The following is a 17,203-nucleotide window of genomic DNA, read 5'->3' on the forward strand; positions in this document are numbered from 1 at the left end:
TGCTCTCAGACCTCAGTGTGCATCAGAATTACCCAGGCAGCTTATTCACAATTCAGGTTCCTGGGCCTTGCCTCTCACCAGCTAAATCAGAGTGTTTCTAGGGATGGGGCCAGAGACGGCACCTTTGAGAAGAACCCTGTGAGGGATTGGATGAAGATGGTGAAAAGGTACAGGCTTCTGGTTACAGGATGAGTCTGTCCTGGGGCTGTGATGTACAGCATGGCTGTAGTTAACACCGCCTGGCGGTACATTTGAAAGTTGCTGAGAGAATAGATCCTAAAAGTCTGATCACAAGGAATACAATCTTTTTTTTTTTTGGTCTCTGAGAGATGGAGGTTAATTTATTGTAATCGTTTCACAATCTGTGTAAGGTGTTTATGCTGTACACCTTAAACTTATCATAGGGTTATATGTTAATTATATCTCAATAAAACCAGAAGAAAAAAGAAGCATGAGCAAAAAAAAAAAAAAAAAAAGTGCTTATTGTTTTGTGTCCCACAGGGAGAAAATAAAAGTACCCCAGGTATTTGTGCTTCAGGTGGGCCAGCCACGGGTCAGAGTGCACAGCAGCAAGCGCGTGGCTCTGGTTGTGGGCAGGGTGGGTGGGCTCCGACTCTCAGCCCTGGGCCCAGAGTTACCTCTCTCACCTCATGGCCCCTGCAGATGAGTCCGGAGATGAGGAGTCCGTCTCCCAGACTGACAAGACGGAGCTGCAGAACACCCTGCGGACCCTGTCCAGCAAAGTGGAGGACCTGAGCACGTGCAACGACCTGATCGCCAAGCACGGCACGGCGCTGCAGCGCTCGCTCAGCGAGCTCGAGTCCCTGCGGCTGCCCGCCGAGAGCAACGAGAAGATCAAACAGGTCAACGAGCGGGCCACGCTCTTCAGGATAACGTCCAACGCCATGATCAACGTGAGTGTGCAGGCGTCTGCCTTGCCTTTGCTGCCTTCCCTCTTCCGAGTGTAATCGTCCCCAAATGGTGGGAAATTGTCCTCAGCAGAGGGTAGAACTTTGGGTCCCACTTCACCCTTCAGGGGCTTTAATAAAGTTCCACCCTTCGTTGAGTGAAGTGGAACCGGTGCACAGGTGGAAGGACATTCCCGCTCTGCTCAAGGGGTCAGGAGGACACCCCTCTAGCCCGCGAGCCAGTTAGGAGTCCAGGGTTCCAGCCCTGCTTCTGCCACCAGCCGGACATCTGATGGTGATGTTAGCTTAGTCCCTTAACCTCTGTGGGTTCTGTGTCTGTTTATGTATCTATTTCTCTGTAACTTTGTCTCTTGGAACTAAACGGTCCTCATGGGCCCTTTCCACTGTCGGGCTCTTTGAGAGTGGAGTTGGGAGTCTGACCCCGACTTTGCCTGTGCCTCCTGCCTACAGTGTGGTAAGCAGGGGTTGCATCGAGTCCTAGTGAGACGCTCCTAATCCTGGTTCATCTCATCTGTAGTCTTTGATTTGAGGGGTAATTCTGGGCGCTAAGACAAAACACTCAGCCTTGGGCACTTTTCTTCTAAAAAGGGGTGGATGCTTCTGCGTCTCATGACTCTTAGCTCAGGTAGCTGGTGTTGGTTTGTGGAATACTGCTTGGGTACGAGGCTCCAGGTATACCCAAAGCACCACTGGCCTTAGTGATGTATGTCAGATACTGGGTGGTTGGTGTGAAAAGAGTGCGCGGTTTAAACAGTGCTCTTTTTCCTCTGCTGGTGACTGAGCCTCACCTGGCAGGTTGTTTGAGTCGGCTTCCACATGGGAACACGAGGAGACATTTCATAAGGCAGGTGAGAAAGGGCTTATGCAGGTGGTTGTTTTTTGTTTTTGTTTTCCTGTCTAATTAAATGGGGTGAACTTACTTCACCAGGGCCAGATTTTTCCTTGTTTAAGGAGTGCTGATGAGACTCCGTAGACCTAGGTCTGCTTAGACCTAGTTTACTTCGTGAGGCTTCTTGAGATTAAAGGTCTTTTCCTGTGACCATAGGAAAATTTAGTTTTTCTCATTTAAACCCTTTGTTTCTTTTTTTTTCTTTTCTGTCTCTCTTTTTTTCTTTCTGGCCACACGCATGGCATATGGAAGTTCCCCGGCCAGGGGTCAAATTTGAGCCATACCTGCAACCCACACCACAGCCACAGCAAGGCCAGATCCCCAACCCACTGCTCCAGGGCAGGATTGAACCTATGCTGCTGCAGAGACAACGTCATATCCTTAACCTTTGTTTCTTAATAGAAAATTGTGATAACTTTTATTTTCATGTCATTTTCTGAAGTGTTGAGCTCTCTCTTCAGTGGAAGTGAGAAATTATTTTGTCCATTTGGACTGCAGGAAGATCAGCTGTCTCCTGACGCTCTTCTGGGAGTCAGCACTGGCCTTGGGTTCCTAACATCTAGTCCCATGCTCTTTTTTTCCAAAGTATCGCACTTCTTATTGCCTTTGTGACTGTGTTTTTGGGATCCTCCTGTGATCAAGAAAACTTCATCGGTCATACAGGTCATTTAATCAGTAGTAGATAAATATACTTTTGAAGTAGAACAGCTCAGGATATGAGTCTGTTGCCTTTTATCCATGTCAGGTGAATACCCTGCTCCATGACAGTTTTTTTTCCTACTATGAAAAATTTGCTAAATAAAACACCTCCTGGAGTTCCCATCCTGGCTCAGCGGAAATTAATCTGACTAGTATCCATGAGGACGCAGGTTCGATCCCTGGCCTTGCTCAATGGGTTAAGGATCTGGTGTTGCCATGAGTTTTGGTGTAGGTCACAGACGCGGCTCAGATCCAGTGTTGCTGTGGCTGTGGCATAGGCCAGTGGCTACAGCTCCAATTCAACCCCTAGCCTGGGAACCTCCGTATGCCTCAGGTGCAGCCCTAAAAAGACAAAAAAAAAAAAAAAACCAACAACAAAAAAATCACCTCCTTATTTTTTTTTTTTTTGTCTTTTTAGGGCCACACCCACGGCATATGGAGGTTCCCAGGCTAGGGGCTGAATCGGAGCTGTAGCCGCTGGCCTACACCACAGCCCCAGCAATGTGGAATCCAAGCTGTGTCTGTTACCTACACCACAGCTCACAGCAATGCCAGGTCCTTAACCCGCTGAGCAAGGCCAGGGATCGAACCCGCATCCTCATGGATACTAGTCGGGTTCATTAACCACTGAGCCACAGCAGGAACTCCCTGATTTTAAAATGTCTCATAAAACGGAACCTTTAGTTTGGATTTTTATGTCGAGGGAAGCATACATTCATTTTACTCAGTGGTTTGGTTGCCTTGCCTATAGCTTTCCTTGCTACCAACGTGAATCTAAGCAGGGGAGTGAGTTTGATACTGTATTTGTGTTTCTGTTTACTGATCCAGTGGATGTCTGTTGAGCACCTTCTCTTGTCCTAGGTACTGTGCAAGGGGATATAAAAACTTCATGTGATGTGGTCCCCGCCTTCAGGGACATTTCCCTCCAGTGAGGGGCCAGAGATATGACCTCATCCTCATGGAGCGGGCCAAGTGCCATGAGAGACAGAGGCTGCTGGGGGTGTCTAGCTCAGATCAGGAGGCTTAGGAAAGGCAACATCTAAATTCTGGAAGGCCCGAGAGACTCTTCCTATGAAAAAAGGGCAGCAGAATGCTGGGGCCCTGAAGTTTAGCTGCCTCGGTTAACTACCTCTATAACCTGGGGCACCCTCCTTCCTCTGTGACCCCTGTTCCTTTTCTGTAAACGGTGGTGATCCCAGTAGCTGCTCACAGGGTTGTGGACAGGCTTTTATTAGATAATTGATGGATGGTCTTGAACAAAGTCCCTGACATCTAATTATCCCTCAGTAACTTTGAGTTATGATCAGTATTCATCAAAGGGAGTGAGGGAGGAGAGTTGATCCAGGTGTGGCACCTGTGGATCCCTCACTCTCTCCCCAGGTCTGGGAACTGTTCACCGTTGAGTGTTAGCAGAGCAAGGAGGTGGCTAGAGAGAGATAAGGCTGAAGAGGAATTAAGTGTTGGGCGGGGACGAGAGGGCAGATCCTACTGAATGGGCTTGGTAGCAGTGGATTAGAAGAGGATAAGACTGATTTTGATGCTGGCTTAACTATAATCGCTAACACCTTATTGAGTGATTACTTCAAGCCCGGTATTCCTAAGTGCTAGACCTCTAAAGCCACAACCTTTGGAAGTCATTACTTGTGTCATTCTTTGCTTACAGATGAGGAAGATGAGGCACCAAGAGGTGAAATAACTTGCTAGCAATTCCATAGATAGGCAGTGGGATGGAGCTGTGATTTGAGCCCCAGCAATCCAGCTCCAGACTATATAGTCTGTACTGCCTCAGAGTCTGGAGGATGGAAGAAGTGTACAGAGTCCAGAAATATCAAAGAAAAATCAGTAAGACTTGATTGTCGGATGTGGGGAGGGCAGAAAACTAAGAATCAAGGATGCCTCATAGTTTTCTGGCCTGGGCAGCTGCAGGGGCCCTGGAATTGGTCTTGGGATGGAAAAGCAGAGTCAGAAAGGAAATGTGGTGAGTTCAGTAGGGGACTCACTGATATTGAGATTCCTCTGAGCCACTAAGAGGGCAGTGAGCTAGTCTGGTCTGCAGCTCTTTGAGGGCGGGGCTGGCATGACTGATTTAGTGTCCATTAGCCCACAGGCAAAGGTTCAAACCAAGGGAGTAGGTGTTCTGTTTACCCTTTAGTTTCTCTTTAACAGGGCATAGACTTTTAAGCTTATATTGCTTCCTTCCTTCATTTATTTATTAAGCAAACTTTATCAAACTATGTCCAGAGCAGCTAAGTTAGGAGCTGGAAATAAGTCTGTGAATAAGCTATAAATGGTGTCTTCAAGTCGCTCATAATCCAGTCGGAGCAAAAGTCACAATGCTGCTGCGGATGGTATAAAATAGCAATATGTGCAAAGTGCTGTGGAAAGTAGAGGAGAAACTAGCTGCTTAGCAGGGGGTGGGGGAGGGGAGTGTCACAGAAGAAGTAACATTTGCCATAGATCTTAAAGAATGAAGAGGACTTGGCCAAGTAGAGAAAGGGGGAAGAAGACCTTCTAGGCCGAGTAAATAGCTCGTGTACCGATAGCCAGGCGGGGAGGCAATGTGTGTGTCTGAGAAAGGACGCGTGGTTCAGGGTGGCTCCATAGCAGGGTGCAGAGTGGGTACAGCTGCCTGGAGGAGGATACAAGGGCCCTTTATGTCCATAACCAGCAGTCAGGATTTAGCCCTGATATCAATGGGGAGCCAGTGGAGGGACTGATACGATCAGATTTGACTCCTCAGGTAGACGTGTAATTTTTCATGGTCAATTGTTTCTCTTTGTGACCAAAATAAAAACCAGTTCAATTTCCCCACATTTGGTCTAATTCAGTACAGGCTCTCAGTTCTCAGTGTCTGAATTCCTCAGCTTTAGGTGACTTGAGTTTAGTCAAGAATGTATTGAAAGCAGAGTTCCTGTTGTGGCTCAGCGGGTTAAGGGCCCGACATTGTCTCTGTGAGGATGCGGGTTTGATCCCTGGCCTTACCCAGTAGGTTAAGGATTCAGCGTTGCCACAGACTGCAGCGTAGGTCACAGGTGTGGCTCAGATCCAGTGTTGCCGTGGCTCTGGACTAGGCTGCACCTGCCGCTCTGATTAGGCTCCTGGCCCGGGAACTTCTGTGTATTAAAAGCACTTATCCTATGCTTTTCCTCACCTTTCAGTCAATGGGTTTCTTCTTTTGGTGCAGTTCACATAGCTGCCCTTTGTGATGTTGCCACAAATATTTTGTCTAAGTTTACTGCTCACTTGGCATTTGTTTGGGCCTCATGACCAGGAAAATATGAAAGAACTATGACAACCACGTTCAATTCTTTTTTTTTTTTTTTTCCTGGGCTTGACCTTGATTGCCTCACAGAGCTGGCTGTCCCTGATACTGTGGAATAATAGGGAAAGTCTTTCATTCTAATTTACTAGTTCAAGTTACCAGAATAAGATTACCTAATGGGCTTACAGAGGCCCAAGGGAATCTCTGGCTAGTTGACTTGAGGTGACCTGTGTCAACTCCTTCCCCATATAGGCCTGCAGAGATTTCCTTGTATTGGCCCAGACCCATAGTAAAAAGTGGCAGAAGTCCCTGCAGTATGAAAGAGACCAGCGCATCCGACTGGAAGAGACCCTGGAGCAGCTGGCAAAGCAGCATAATCACCTGGAGAGAGCCTTCCGTGGAGCCACGGTGCTGCCGGCAAACACTCCTGGCAGCACTGGTTCTAGTAAAGGTGAGACGCTTCTTTGGTTCTAGGGTAGCCTGTGCCGATACAAGCCTGATCATTTTCTGCAGCTGATAGAGGGAATTCTGGATTCTCCAGAATCAGTGACTCATATGAAATGGAATTGGAGCCCTTTATTTCTTCTGACTTTTCCACTGCTTTCTACCAATTGGTTGCTCTGGTTCTGGTTTAGTATTTAAAAGACACTGCTGTGCTAGGTTTTGGTGAATGTAGCCGAAGTAAATGAATGAGGCTTTCCTCCTTGTAGATCAGTGCTGCTCTGGCAAAGGAGACATGAGTGATGAGGACGACGAGAATGAATTTTTTGATGCTCCTGAGATCATCACCATGCCTGAAAACTTGGGCCACAAGTAAGTTATTCTTAACCCACCCCACCCCCAAATGAACGTGAAAAGGTTAGAAATGTTTCAGTGGGAGTATCATAATTGTTCACTAAGATCTGGACTATTTTCCTTAAGTCAGTGGGAGGCTGTCAGCTTTTTTACATGGACAAGTTCTCCAGAGATGTTTATTCATACATATTCTTTCCTGGGTGTCATCATTTGATCACTCATTAATAAGTCTGTGCAGTGTCCTTAGAATTCTGCTTTGCAAAGACATGGCAAGGACCAAACTCTGGTTCTGCTCTTGGTTCTAATTCTCATACATGTTTCCCGTTCGTGTAGGCGCACTGGCAGCAACATCAGTGGAGCCAGCAGTGACATCAGCCTTGATGAACAGGTAACTCTTGCTTGGAAGTTACCAAGACTGAGGCTCTTGGGTGAAATTCGCAAGGATTTGCCTGTAAAGTACTAAAGGAAACAGAAAATACTGATTTTTTTTTTTTTTTTTGCCTTCGCATGGGGGAAGGGAATATAAATACTGGGTTTTCTGTTCTTTGTGGGTGATTGAATGGCTTTGTTTTTGTGCTTAGTACAAGCATCAGCTGGAAGAGACCAAGAAGGAGAAGAGAACGAGGATACCGTACAAGCCAAACTATAGCCTCAATTTATGGAGCATCATGAAGAACTGCATCGGGAAAGAACTCTCAAAGATCCCCATGCCGGTGAGGGTCCTGCACACCTGGGCTGCTGCCCAGAGGGCCTCAGGCCCCAGTCAGAAGAGTGCTGCCGGACAGCCACACCCATTCGCATGGCAGTTTGCGGCATGGCTCTTGTTACCCTTGCCGTCGTAAACTGCCCCTTAAAAATATCTGCTTTGGAGTTCCCTGGTGGCCTAATGGTTAAGGACTTGGCATTGTCACTGCTATGGCTTGCGTTACTACTGTGTTGCAAGTTTGATCCCTGGCTCAGGAACTTCTGCATTCCCCCGGGTGGGCAAAACGGAAAAACAAAACTAGTTGCTTTTTTTTTTTTTTCCCCCTTGCCTTTTAGGGCCATACCCGTGGCATAAAGAAGCTCCCAGGCTAACAGCTGAATTGGAGCTACCGCTGCCAGCCTACGCCACAGCCTCAGCAACATCAGTTTCGAGCGGAGTCTGTGACCTGCAACACAGCTCACGGCAACACCGGATCCTTAGCCCACTGAACGAGGCCATGGATCAAACCCTCATCCTCATGGATGCTAGTTGGGTTCATAACCTGCTGAGCTACAACATGAACTCCCCAAAACTAGCTGCTTTAATTTTGCCTGTGGATCTGATACGTTTCCAGATTGCCTAGAATCAGATGCATATGTTCAGTAATAGTTGTTTATGAGCAAATTCCTATGCTAGATGTGCTGGGGATGTGCAAAGATAAATAGAGCCTTGTTTCTGTTTTCAAGAAGCATATAGTTCAAGAGATAGGCCTGAAAACAGGTAGAAAATATTCCTTTCTGGGAGTTCCCATCGTGGTTCGGTGGTAACAAATCCAACTAGTATCCATAAGGACTCGGGTTGGGTCCCTTGCCTCACTCAGTGGGTTAAGGATCCAGCCTTGCCGTGAGCTGTGGTGTAGGTTGCAGACGCAGCTCGGATACCAAGTTGCTGTAGCTGTGGTGTAGCCCAGCAGCTGTAGCTTAGATTCTCGACCCCTAGCCTGGGAGCCTCCATATATATGGGGCAAGTACGGCCCCAAAAAGCAAAAAAAAAAAAGAGAAGAAGAAAATATTCCTTTCTATAATAGTGTGATGGGAAGTACCATACATACAAACATTTGGGGAGCATGGAAACAAAACCAGTTCGTTCCAACCAGGCAGATGTGGACTGTCGCCATGTGAAGATGGCTTTGGGCTGACCCCCCTGCCTCCCATCATGCCCTTCCCCAGTCTGTCCACACTGTTTTATTTATTTTTATTTTATTTTCTTAGTTTTTGCTTTTGTCCACACTGTTTTAAAAAAGTGATTTTTTAAAAATTGCAAATGTAGTTATGTCATTCCTTAGCTTAAAATCCTGTTCTTGGAGTTCCCGTCGTGGCTCAGTGGTTAACGAATCTGACTAGGAACCATCAGGTTGTGGGTTTGATCCCTGGCCTTGCTCAGTGGGTTAAGGATTCGGTGTTGCCGTGAACTGTGGTGTAGGTCGCAGATGTGGCTCGGATCCTGTGTTGCTGTGGCTCTGGCGTAGGCTGGCAGCTTCAGCTCCGTTTTGACCCCTAGCCTGGGAACCTTCATATGCCGCACGAGCAGCCCTAGAAAATTCTGGCAAAAAGACAAAAAAAAAAAAAAAATCCTGTGCTTAAAATTCTTACTGCTTCGAACTTAGTCCAGATTCCTTAGTGAGCTTCATACTTCCTCCCGAGGCCGAGGCTCCGCCCATACACATCAGCTGTCTAGTCCTGGGGAGTTACCTTCAGATGCTCACCCACATCTTGGTTTTTTCCTCTCAGGGCATTTGCACACCCTGCTCTTTCTGCCCAAACCTTCATCAGCTCCCAATCCACACTTGTCACTTTACTTTTGCTCTGGCTGACACCTTTTTCTTTAGGATTCAGCTATAGTGTCCTCTCTTTCAGCAAACCTTCCCCTGTGCATGCGTTCAGGGTGAGCTGTCTTTCCCCTGGGTTCCAACAAGTTCCACTGTTTATTTCTAGGCAGTGGTTTCACTTACTCGCTCACTCCACAAGCGTTTACTGACTGACTTTCTGTTTGGGGTTGTATCAGTGTGTCAGTTAGATATAGATTCAGTTTGTTTTTATTTTTTATTCTTTCAGGGCCGCACCTGTGGCATAGGGAAGTTCCCAGGCTAGGGGTCGAATTGGAGCTGTAGCCGCTGGCCTATGCCAAAGTCACAGCAATGCCAGATCCAAGCCTCATCTGTGACCCTATACCACAGCTCATGGCAATGCTGGATCCCTAACCCACTGAGTGAGGGCAGGGATCGAACCCACGTCCTCATGGATGCTAGTCAGATTCGTTTCTGCTGAGCCACAATGGGAACTCCTAAATTCAGTCTAAAGAAGCAAATAAAATATATTGGTTTAGACCAAGGGTCAGCAAACTGGCCTTGGGGCCAAATCTAGCAGCTGTCTTTACAGCCTGCAAGCTAAGAATAGGCTTTATTTTTTAATTAAAAAAATTTTTTTTTTTTGTCTTTTTGCCATTTCTTGAGCTGCTCCCGTGGCATATGGAGGTTCCCAGTCTAGGGATCCAGTCGGAGCTGTAGCCGCTGGCCTACACCAGAGCCACAGCAACGTGGAATCCGAGCCACGTCTACAACCTACACCACAGCTCACGGCAACGCCGGATCGTTAACCCACTGAGCAAGGCCAGGGATCGAACCTGCAACCTCATGGTTCCTAGTCAGATTCTTTAACCACTGTGCCACGATGGGCACAGTGGTTAAAGAACTCCCCGCTTGATATTTTTAAATGGTTGGAAAAAAATCAGGAGGATAGTATTTTGTGATGTGAAAATTATATATACTTGAGATGTTAAGGTCCATGAAGTTTTATTGGAACATGGTAAATGCTCATTCATACACTGATTGTCTGTGGCTGCTTTCATCCTACAGCAGTAATGCTGAGTAGATATGACAGAGGCCATATGGCCCTCTAAGCCTAAACATTTACTATCTCGCCTTTCACAGAAAAAGCTGACCAACTCCTGCCTTAAACAAATATTAGCTTAACTCATTATCATGTTAAAATCCAGAAGTAGGTGGTTGGGGCTGGTACCATACTCTGCAGTGTTGGGACCAGGCTCCTTTCTGTCCTTTTGTCTTACTCTGTGGCCTCAGTTCCTAGGGGCTAAGTGGCTGCTCCAGCTCAGGCCATTAGGGTCTCATTCCAGCAGCAGGAAAAAGGCAAGAGGAGAAGGGCATGCCCTGCCTTTTAAGGGTGCTTCCTAGAAATTGCATAAATATTTTCCCTTTAGTCTCTTTGGCCAGAACTTATGTGGCCTTAGCTAGGTGGACAAGGAGCTGGAAATAAGGACTTTTTCTTTTTTGGTGGCAGGGCTTAAATAAAAATCAGGGATTCTACTACCGATAGAAGGGAGGAGTGGAGAGTGAAGGTGGCTGCAGGCTCAGCCCCAGTCAGGTGCATGGCCTGCAGAAATACAGATAGCATTCTTCCGGCCTCTTGGGGCTTATGGACCAGTCAGTGGTTTCTGCCTCTGTGTAGACTGGGTTCCTCTCGGGCAGAGACTGTGGTATTGGTCTTTATATCCTTGATGCTTAGCCAGTGCCTGGCACATACATATCCTTCAGCACATGTTAAAGTAATTAATTAACTGGGTCTTGGAAAACAAATAGATTCCTCTGTAAGCGCATTGGATTTTTGTTAGAAAGATACTGGCCTCCAGACAAGCAAAGGCCGTGAGTAAGCACCCTGAAGACACATAAAAGAACTGGTTCACTGAGGACCTAAAAGGCAGCCCCACTTGCCTAGTGCCCTGAAGGAAGCGATGGGAGGCTAGGCTGGAAGGCATGTCACTGCAGCCTCAGAAATGCAGTTCCTGCTCAGAGATAGCTTCTGAGTCTAGGGGGCCTCCCTGTCTTTCTTAACCATTAGTTCCTTGTTGACATTGTGACAAGGAATGTGCAGTCCTGTACCTGTTTGCCTGCGGATCTAGTCCTTGCCCTTTCCCTGCTCTGTGTGTGTCACAGAAAGCTGATCCCTCCAGGCTGTGTTTCTCAGGCTTCCATGTCTGTTGGGCTCTGGCCGGGTTCCACCACGGCAGGGTACCAGTAGGAGATTGGAGCAGGGAGGAAGGGAAAAACCCGAGGGTGCTCCCCGCCCTGACTTCATTCTCTGGGGCAGTGCTCTGGCAGCAGCTGTGTGGCTCTAGTTTCCACTGGACAGGCCCCCCTGAGGTCTTAGCTGCTGCCTCATGCCTCTGGTCTCTGTGCTGCTTCTCTCTGTGCCGCCCACCTGCCGATGGTTACAGCTTCCTGCTGCTGCTAATCTCTAGGTTGTCTTTTTTGGCTGCCCAGCTCTCCATCAGCTGTAAAACTAATTCCCTGCTTCCTTCCACTTTAAATTCTCAGATTTATTTGTTTCCCTGTTGGGTCACTGAGTGGTAAAATGGCCAATATGAAAAGCTTAGCACTTTCAGAGAAACCGTGGTTCCTGAAAGTTGTTGCGGGGGGGAGGGGGAGTAGGGCTGTGTGTGTGAGATAAACGGAGATGGTATAAGGATGTAGCGATTCTAGGCCCGGGCAGTGCTGATCTGTCCCATGGCCACCAACTGGCCCATTTTTCTCAAAATATATGGAAATGTTACTGCATGGTGCCTGCAGTTCTGGCGTAGTTAATAAGTACCCTCTTCAGAAAAGACCCTCGAGGACTTGAGTTATTTCTGTTTCCCCTCTGTGCATTTTTTCCTATCATACTGCTTTTCTCTCAGTGTCGAGAAGATGGTTTTGGGAAATGACATACTCTTTTAGTTGAGGCAGGATAGATCTTACTTCCCCATTGAGAAATTTTCAGAGAAATGCTTGCTGTATTTCTCAGAGGAAAAACAGGCTCTAGTATATTATTTATTTTTTTAAATGTATAAATGGGAATTCTCATCGTGGCTCACTGGTTAACAAATCCAACTAGGAACCATGAGGTTGCAGGTTCGATCCTTGGACTCGCTCAGTGGGTTAAGGATCCAGCGTTGCCGTGAGCTGTGGTATAGTTCGCAGTTATGTCTTGAATGTGGCATTGCTGTGGCTCTGGCATAGGCCGGTGGCTATAGTTCCGATTTGACCCCTAGCCTGGGAACCTCCATATGCCATGGGTGTGGCCCTAAAAGATAAAATAAAATAAAATGTACACATGCATAGCGATAAATAAGAAACTATTAATAATAGTTCTGCTTGGGTGATGGTTTTTCCAGTAGTTTTCCTTTGTGCTTTGTTTCCAAAGTTTGTTATAGTGGAAATTACAAGATATTTCACAATTGGGAGGACAGTAAATATTAGGATAGTGTGTGACTCAGAAATTGGCGGGTAGGAAGTGGGACAACAAGGCAAAAAAAGAAAGAAAAAGAGCTTGGGCTTCAGGAAAGAAAAGTGCTGTTTTTGTCGGTTTTATTAACTGAAATGTTGCTTTAGCTCAGCTCAACGCAGTAGAAGTTTTTTCTTCCTCCCTCTGTTCTCTGGACTCAGAACTCAGGCTAGTGATATTCAGGCTTGTTTAGCTGTAGTGCTGGTTACATAAGCTTTATGGACTAGCCTGGGAACCTAACCTCTTTTTATAGTAATTTTCTAAGTGGTAAAGTCATCGTAAATTCCACTCAGTCAACTTAGAAGCTAACTCTTTGGAGGGGGTGGGGGGACAATGTCTCTTTTGTTCATTTCTCTATACCCACCGGTTTGTATAGGACCTGGCACAGGTAAGGGCTCAATAAATATTTGTGGAATGAATGGACAGCTCCCTGACAGTGGCCTACAGATACACACTTGCTTTATCCTGTGGCTCAGTGCCCTAAGTTGGCTCTAAAACTTGGAAGGTATAGGGTTCCTGTTGTGGCTCAGCAGTTTAAGAACCCGACTAGTGTCCATGAGGATGCAGGTTCAATCCATGGGCTCATTCATGGGTTAAGGATCTGTCCTTGCTGCAAGCTGTAGTGTAGACCAGCGGGAACTTCCATATGCCTCAGGTGTGGCCCTAAAAAGAAAAAAAAAAAAAGCCTTGAATGATGGACACACTCCTGGCTCTCTCTCAGCCCCCAGGCTGAGCACTCTAGTCCAGAAACACAACTGTCCAGGCTCAGAGGAGAAAGCAGAACCCTGGTCTGATGTAGAACTGAATCGAGACTCCAGGCCGCCATCTGCTGCACCAGTGCAAGCTGACTTTTGTACTGTTTCTCCTGCCAGTCAGGACACGCCTGCACTTAGAATTTACTACCTTTTCTTTCCACCCTCAAGAATGTCAGGTGCCTCACTTTCTCTCTGGGTATACTTGTGCTAAAGTACTTTTTTTTTTTTGTCTTTTTGCCTTTTCTTGAGCCGCTCCCGTGGCATATGAAGGTTTCCAGGCTAGGGGTCTAATCAGAGCTGTAGCCACCGGCCTACACCAGAGCCACAGCAACGTGGGATCCAAGCCGAGTCTGCGACCCATACCACAGCTTACAGCAGCGCCAGATTCTTAACCCACTGAGCAAGGGCAGGGCTCGAACCCGCAACCTCATGGTTCCTAGTCAGATTCATTAACCACTGCGCCACGACGGGAACTCTTATTAAAGTACATATCTTCTTTGATGCTCTCATTCAATAGCTTTTTGATGACAGTCTCCCATGGGCCAGGCATGATATGCAGGCATGATAGGCATGGATATGCAGTGAGGAGCAGGAGAGGCACGGTTCCCATCGCAGAGAGTTTACAGTTAGTGAAGGAAATGAAAATGGTGGTGATTCCCACCACTCACTGACACAGACAGTTGACCAAGGAGAATGGGCTGCTTTGGGGTTAGATCTCAGGGTTGCTCTACCGAGCAAAGGCCTCTTCTTTTCCCAGTGATTTGCTTTATCATCTTGACATCTTGATATGTGTCTCCACCTGCAAAAGAAGAAAAAAAAAACGAAAGAAAGAAAGAAATTGTCTCCTAATGGATGTGTGGGCAAAGTTTTGATATCTGCTCTTTTCCTGACAGGTGAACTTTAATGAGCCCTTATCCATGCTTCAGCGCCTTACTGAAGACCTGGAATACCATGAGCTGTTAGACCGTGCTGCAAAGTGTGAGAACTCTCTAGAACAGCTCTGTTATGTTGCAGCTTTCACCGTGTCCTCCTACTCCACCACTGTCTTCCGTACCAGCAAGCCATTCAACCCACTCCTTGGGGAGACCTTCGAGCTGGACCGATTAGAGGAGAATGGGTACCGATCCCTCTGTGAGCAGGTAAAGGAGGCTCTGAACTGTGACACTTTTCCTGTTTGAAGAAGGGGTGATCTGGGGGGCTTGATCTCGCTGGGTGTTAGATTTGCAGATATTCCAGTCCCTGTCATCCCAGACTGCCTCCTTTTTCCTCAGGCCTTCAACCTTGGAGGCCCTGGTATTCACCCACTGCCATGGGTGTAAAATTGTCAAGTGTGGATTTGGGGTGTTGATCACCAGTTAATAGGCAATATCTTTTCCTTCTCCTTTCTTTTAACTCAAACCACTGATCTCTTCAAGGTGAGTCATCATCCCCCTGCGGCCGCACACCATGCTGAGTCCAAAAATGGCTGGACATTGCGCCAGGAAATCAAAATCACCAGCAAGTTTCGAGGCAAATACCTCTCCATTATGCCCCTCGGTAAGGCCACCATCTTTATATTAATTTGTGCTCCAGGAAAGAACACTTTTCTGGCAGGATAGGGGAGTCACTGGTTCAAGGGTCAGGAGCCTGCGTGCAGGTCTAGTTTGGGCACTGGACCTTCTGAGCCAGCTTTGTGCAAGTCATATAACTTCTCAGCTACTGGGGGAGTGGAGGTGGCTTGAGACTCTTTAAGGACCCATCCAGTCATAAGTTTGTCTTCTTCACTATATTTAATGCATCTTTGAGTATGTTGTAGAATATGTATTTTAGCATGTATTTTAAAATTCTTTTAGGTGGTGTGGTTTCCCCATTACCGTAGCAATCAGCTTCTCCCTATGGAGCAGAGTTCTTGTGATGCAAGGTTAGGTTTCTTAGGTAGCTCCTCCCCCTTCTCCTCTCCTTTCTCCCCTCTCTCCTCCTCCACGGAAGGAGTTAGGTATCATTTATGTAACGGCTGAACTGTAGGTAAGATGAAACCTTATTTTAAAAGATCTTATTGGATTACAGGTTAATTTTGCCCCAAGATCAAAAAGATCAGGCCTGGGAATAGGAATCTTAATATGCAATGTTGGAGTGTCTATACTTCAGGGAAAATGAGATTCTTCAAAAGGCACAGCAGAGGGTCTCGATGCTCTTCTGAACTAGAGCAGCCACATTTGGCCATGTGTGTGCCAAAGAGTGAATGCCAGCCTGCAGAGAAAGAAACACAAAGCAGGTAGAAAGAAACTAAGTAGCTCCCTAGAGACAGAGCTGACAGCACCTCCCTGAGCTTCCCATGCTTTCCATTCCCTGCTCCTCCTCCTTCACGAGGCAGAGCTGCAGTGCTGTGTTATTGCAGTGTAGTCTTCCGCTTTAATAAAAGGTTCTCTCAGACACGCAGAATGTAGAGGTATAGACTAGAAATTAGCCAGAAGAAAATCCAGGGATATTTGTGATATATTAAGACAAGAAACTGCAGTGTTAACTCTATTGCTCCATGGTTAATATGCAAAAGGCCCTTAGGTGAAAAGGAGACTAAGTGATTTTGGTCTTGATAGTGATTGGGAACCTTCAAAAAGGTTCCGATTGCTTAATTGTCTTTGAAGCTAATAATTTCAGATATGTGTTAGGTTAAGAGTAGTAAACAGCTGAGATGTTCACACCTAATCTGCAGAACCCGGGTGTCAGTGGGTGTATTGCAGCATACCTTTCCTCTGTGGAGAAGAGTTTCAGAGCCCCCCCGCCCCCGCCCCCGCTGAGGATCACTAAAGGGATGGATTATATGTGTTTAATTCTAAAGAGAGTTGTATATGTTTAAAAAATAGCAATAAACCTAAATTACCAATGATGTGCTGTACATTTTCTCTGTAATTTGACTAATCTAGAATTCTTGGAGGACAAATAACTACAAGAGCATGATATAAGTGGTGGATCTAGTTTTTTAGAGTTAAATAAAAAAAATCTTTGATAGGGAGTTCCCATCGTGGCGCAGTGGTTAACGAATCCGACTAGGAACCATGAGGTTGCGGGTTCGGTCCCTGCCCTTGCTCAGTGAGTTAATGATCCGGCGTTGCCGTGAGCTGTGGTGTAGGTCGCAGACGCGGCTCGGATCCTGCGTTGCTGTGGCTCTGGCGTAGGCCGGTGGCTACAGCTCCGATTAGACCCCTGGCCTGGGAATCTCCATATGCCGCGGGAGCGGCCCAAGAAATAGCAAAAAGCCAAAAAAAATAAATAAATTAAAAAAATTTAAAAAAAAATCTTTGATAGAATTTCATTCCTGTGGTTGGTCATTTAAGGATTTGAGTTGTCAGGAGGTATTGTCTTAAGTCACCCCATCTGTGAGATACTGAGTATTTACCATGTACCAGGCAGTATTCTAAGGTGCTCAGGAAATGCTACAAAGATCCCAGCGCTTGTAGGAAGATTGAAGAGAGAATTCACATAGTGGCAGGAAACTGAATACAGAAGTATAAAGAGTGGGATTTCGAGACATTAGCCCTGGGGATGGCTGTATTTAATATTTTCCCATCTGTGACTTGGAAGGAGAATCAGGTAATTAAATTTTCGCATTTTCAGCAGCACTCAACTTTCAGAGGGTAGATTGTTAGGGCAGTAGACGTCATTGAAGAAAGATATATGGACAGGGTTGTGAGTGAATGGGTTGTGAGTGAATAGGCAGATAGATGGTTTTTTCAGGTGGTGGCAGCCTTTTGATCTCTGTGTCAGTGACACTACTGGGCTCCCTGGACCTTGAATTTGCCCTTGAGTAGCACTTTTCGTCAAAAAATCCTCCTTGTGTATTTTATTCATTTTTCCAATTTCTCCCTTTTGACCA

The 17,203-nt window shown here is 46.5% G+C and overlaps 1 protein-coding gene across 1 annotated transcript in view; it reads left to right on the plus strand.

The window, feature by feature from the left end:
- Positions 1-17,203, plus strand: part of OSBP (oxysterol binding protein) — a 35,376-nt gene that overhangs the window by 8,750 nt on the left and 9,423 nt on the right. Inside the window, exons 3-9 of the mRNA XM_047775649.1 lie at positions 664-914; positions 6,032-6,230; positions 6,490-6,592; positions 6,908-6,962; positions 7,156-7,287; positions 14,244-14,489; positions 14,766-14,886. Coding sequence (XP_047631605.1) covers positions 664-914; positions 6,032-6,230; positions 6,490-6,592; positions 6,908-6,962; positions 7,156-7,287; positions 14,244-14,489; positions 14,766-14,886 — 1,107 coding nt within the window. The remainder of the gene's footprint in view (positions 1-663; positions 915-6,031; positions 6,231-6,489; positions 6,593-6,907; positions 6,963-7,155; positions 7,288-14,243; positions 14,490-14,765; positions 14,887-17,203) is intronic.

This window comes from Phacochoerus africanus, chromosome 4, assembly GCF_016906955.1.
Source record: "Phacochoerus africanus isolate WHEZ1 chromosome 4, ROS_Pafr_v1, whole genome shotgun sequence".
Taxonomy (NCBI): domain Eukaryota; kingdom Metazoa; phylum Chordata; class Mammalia; order Artiodactyla; family Suidae; genus Phacochoerus; species Phacochoerus africanus.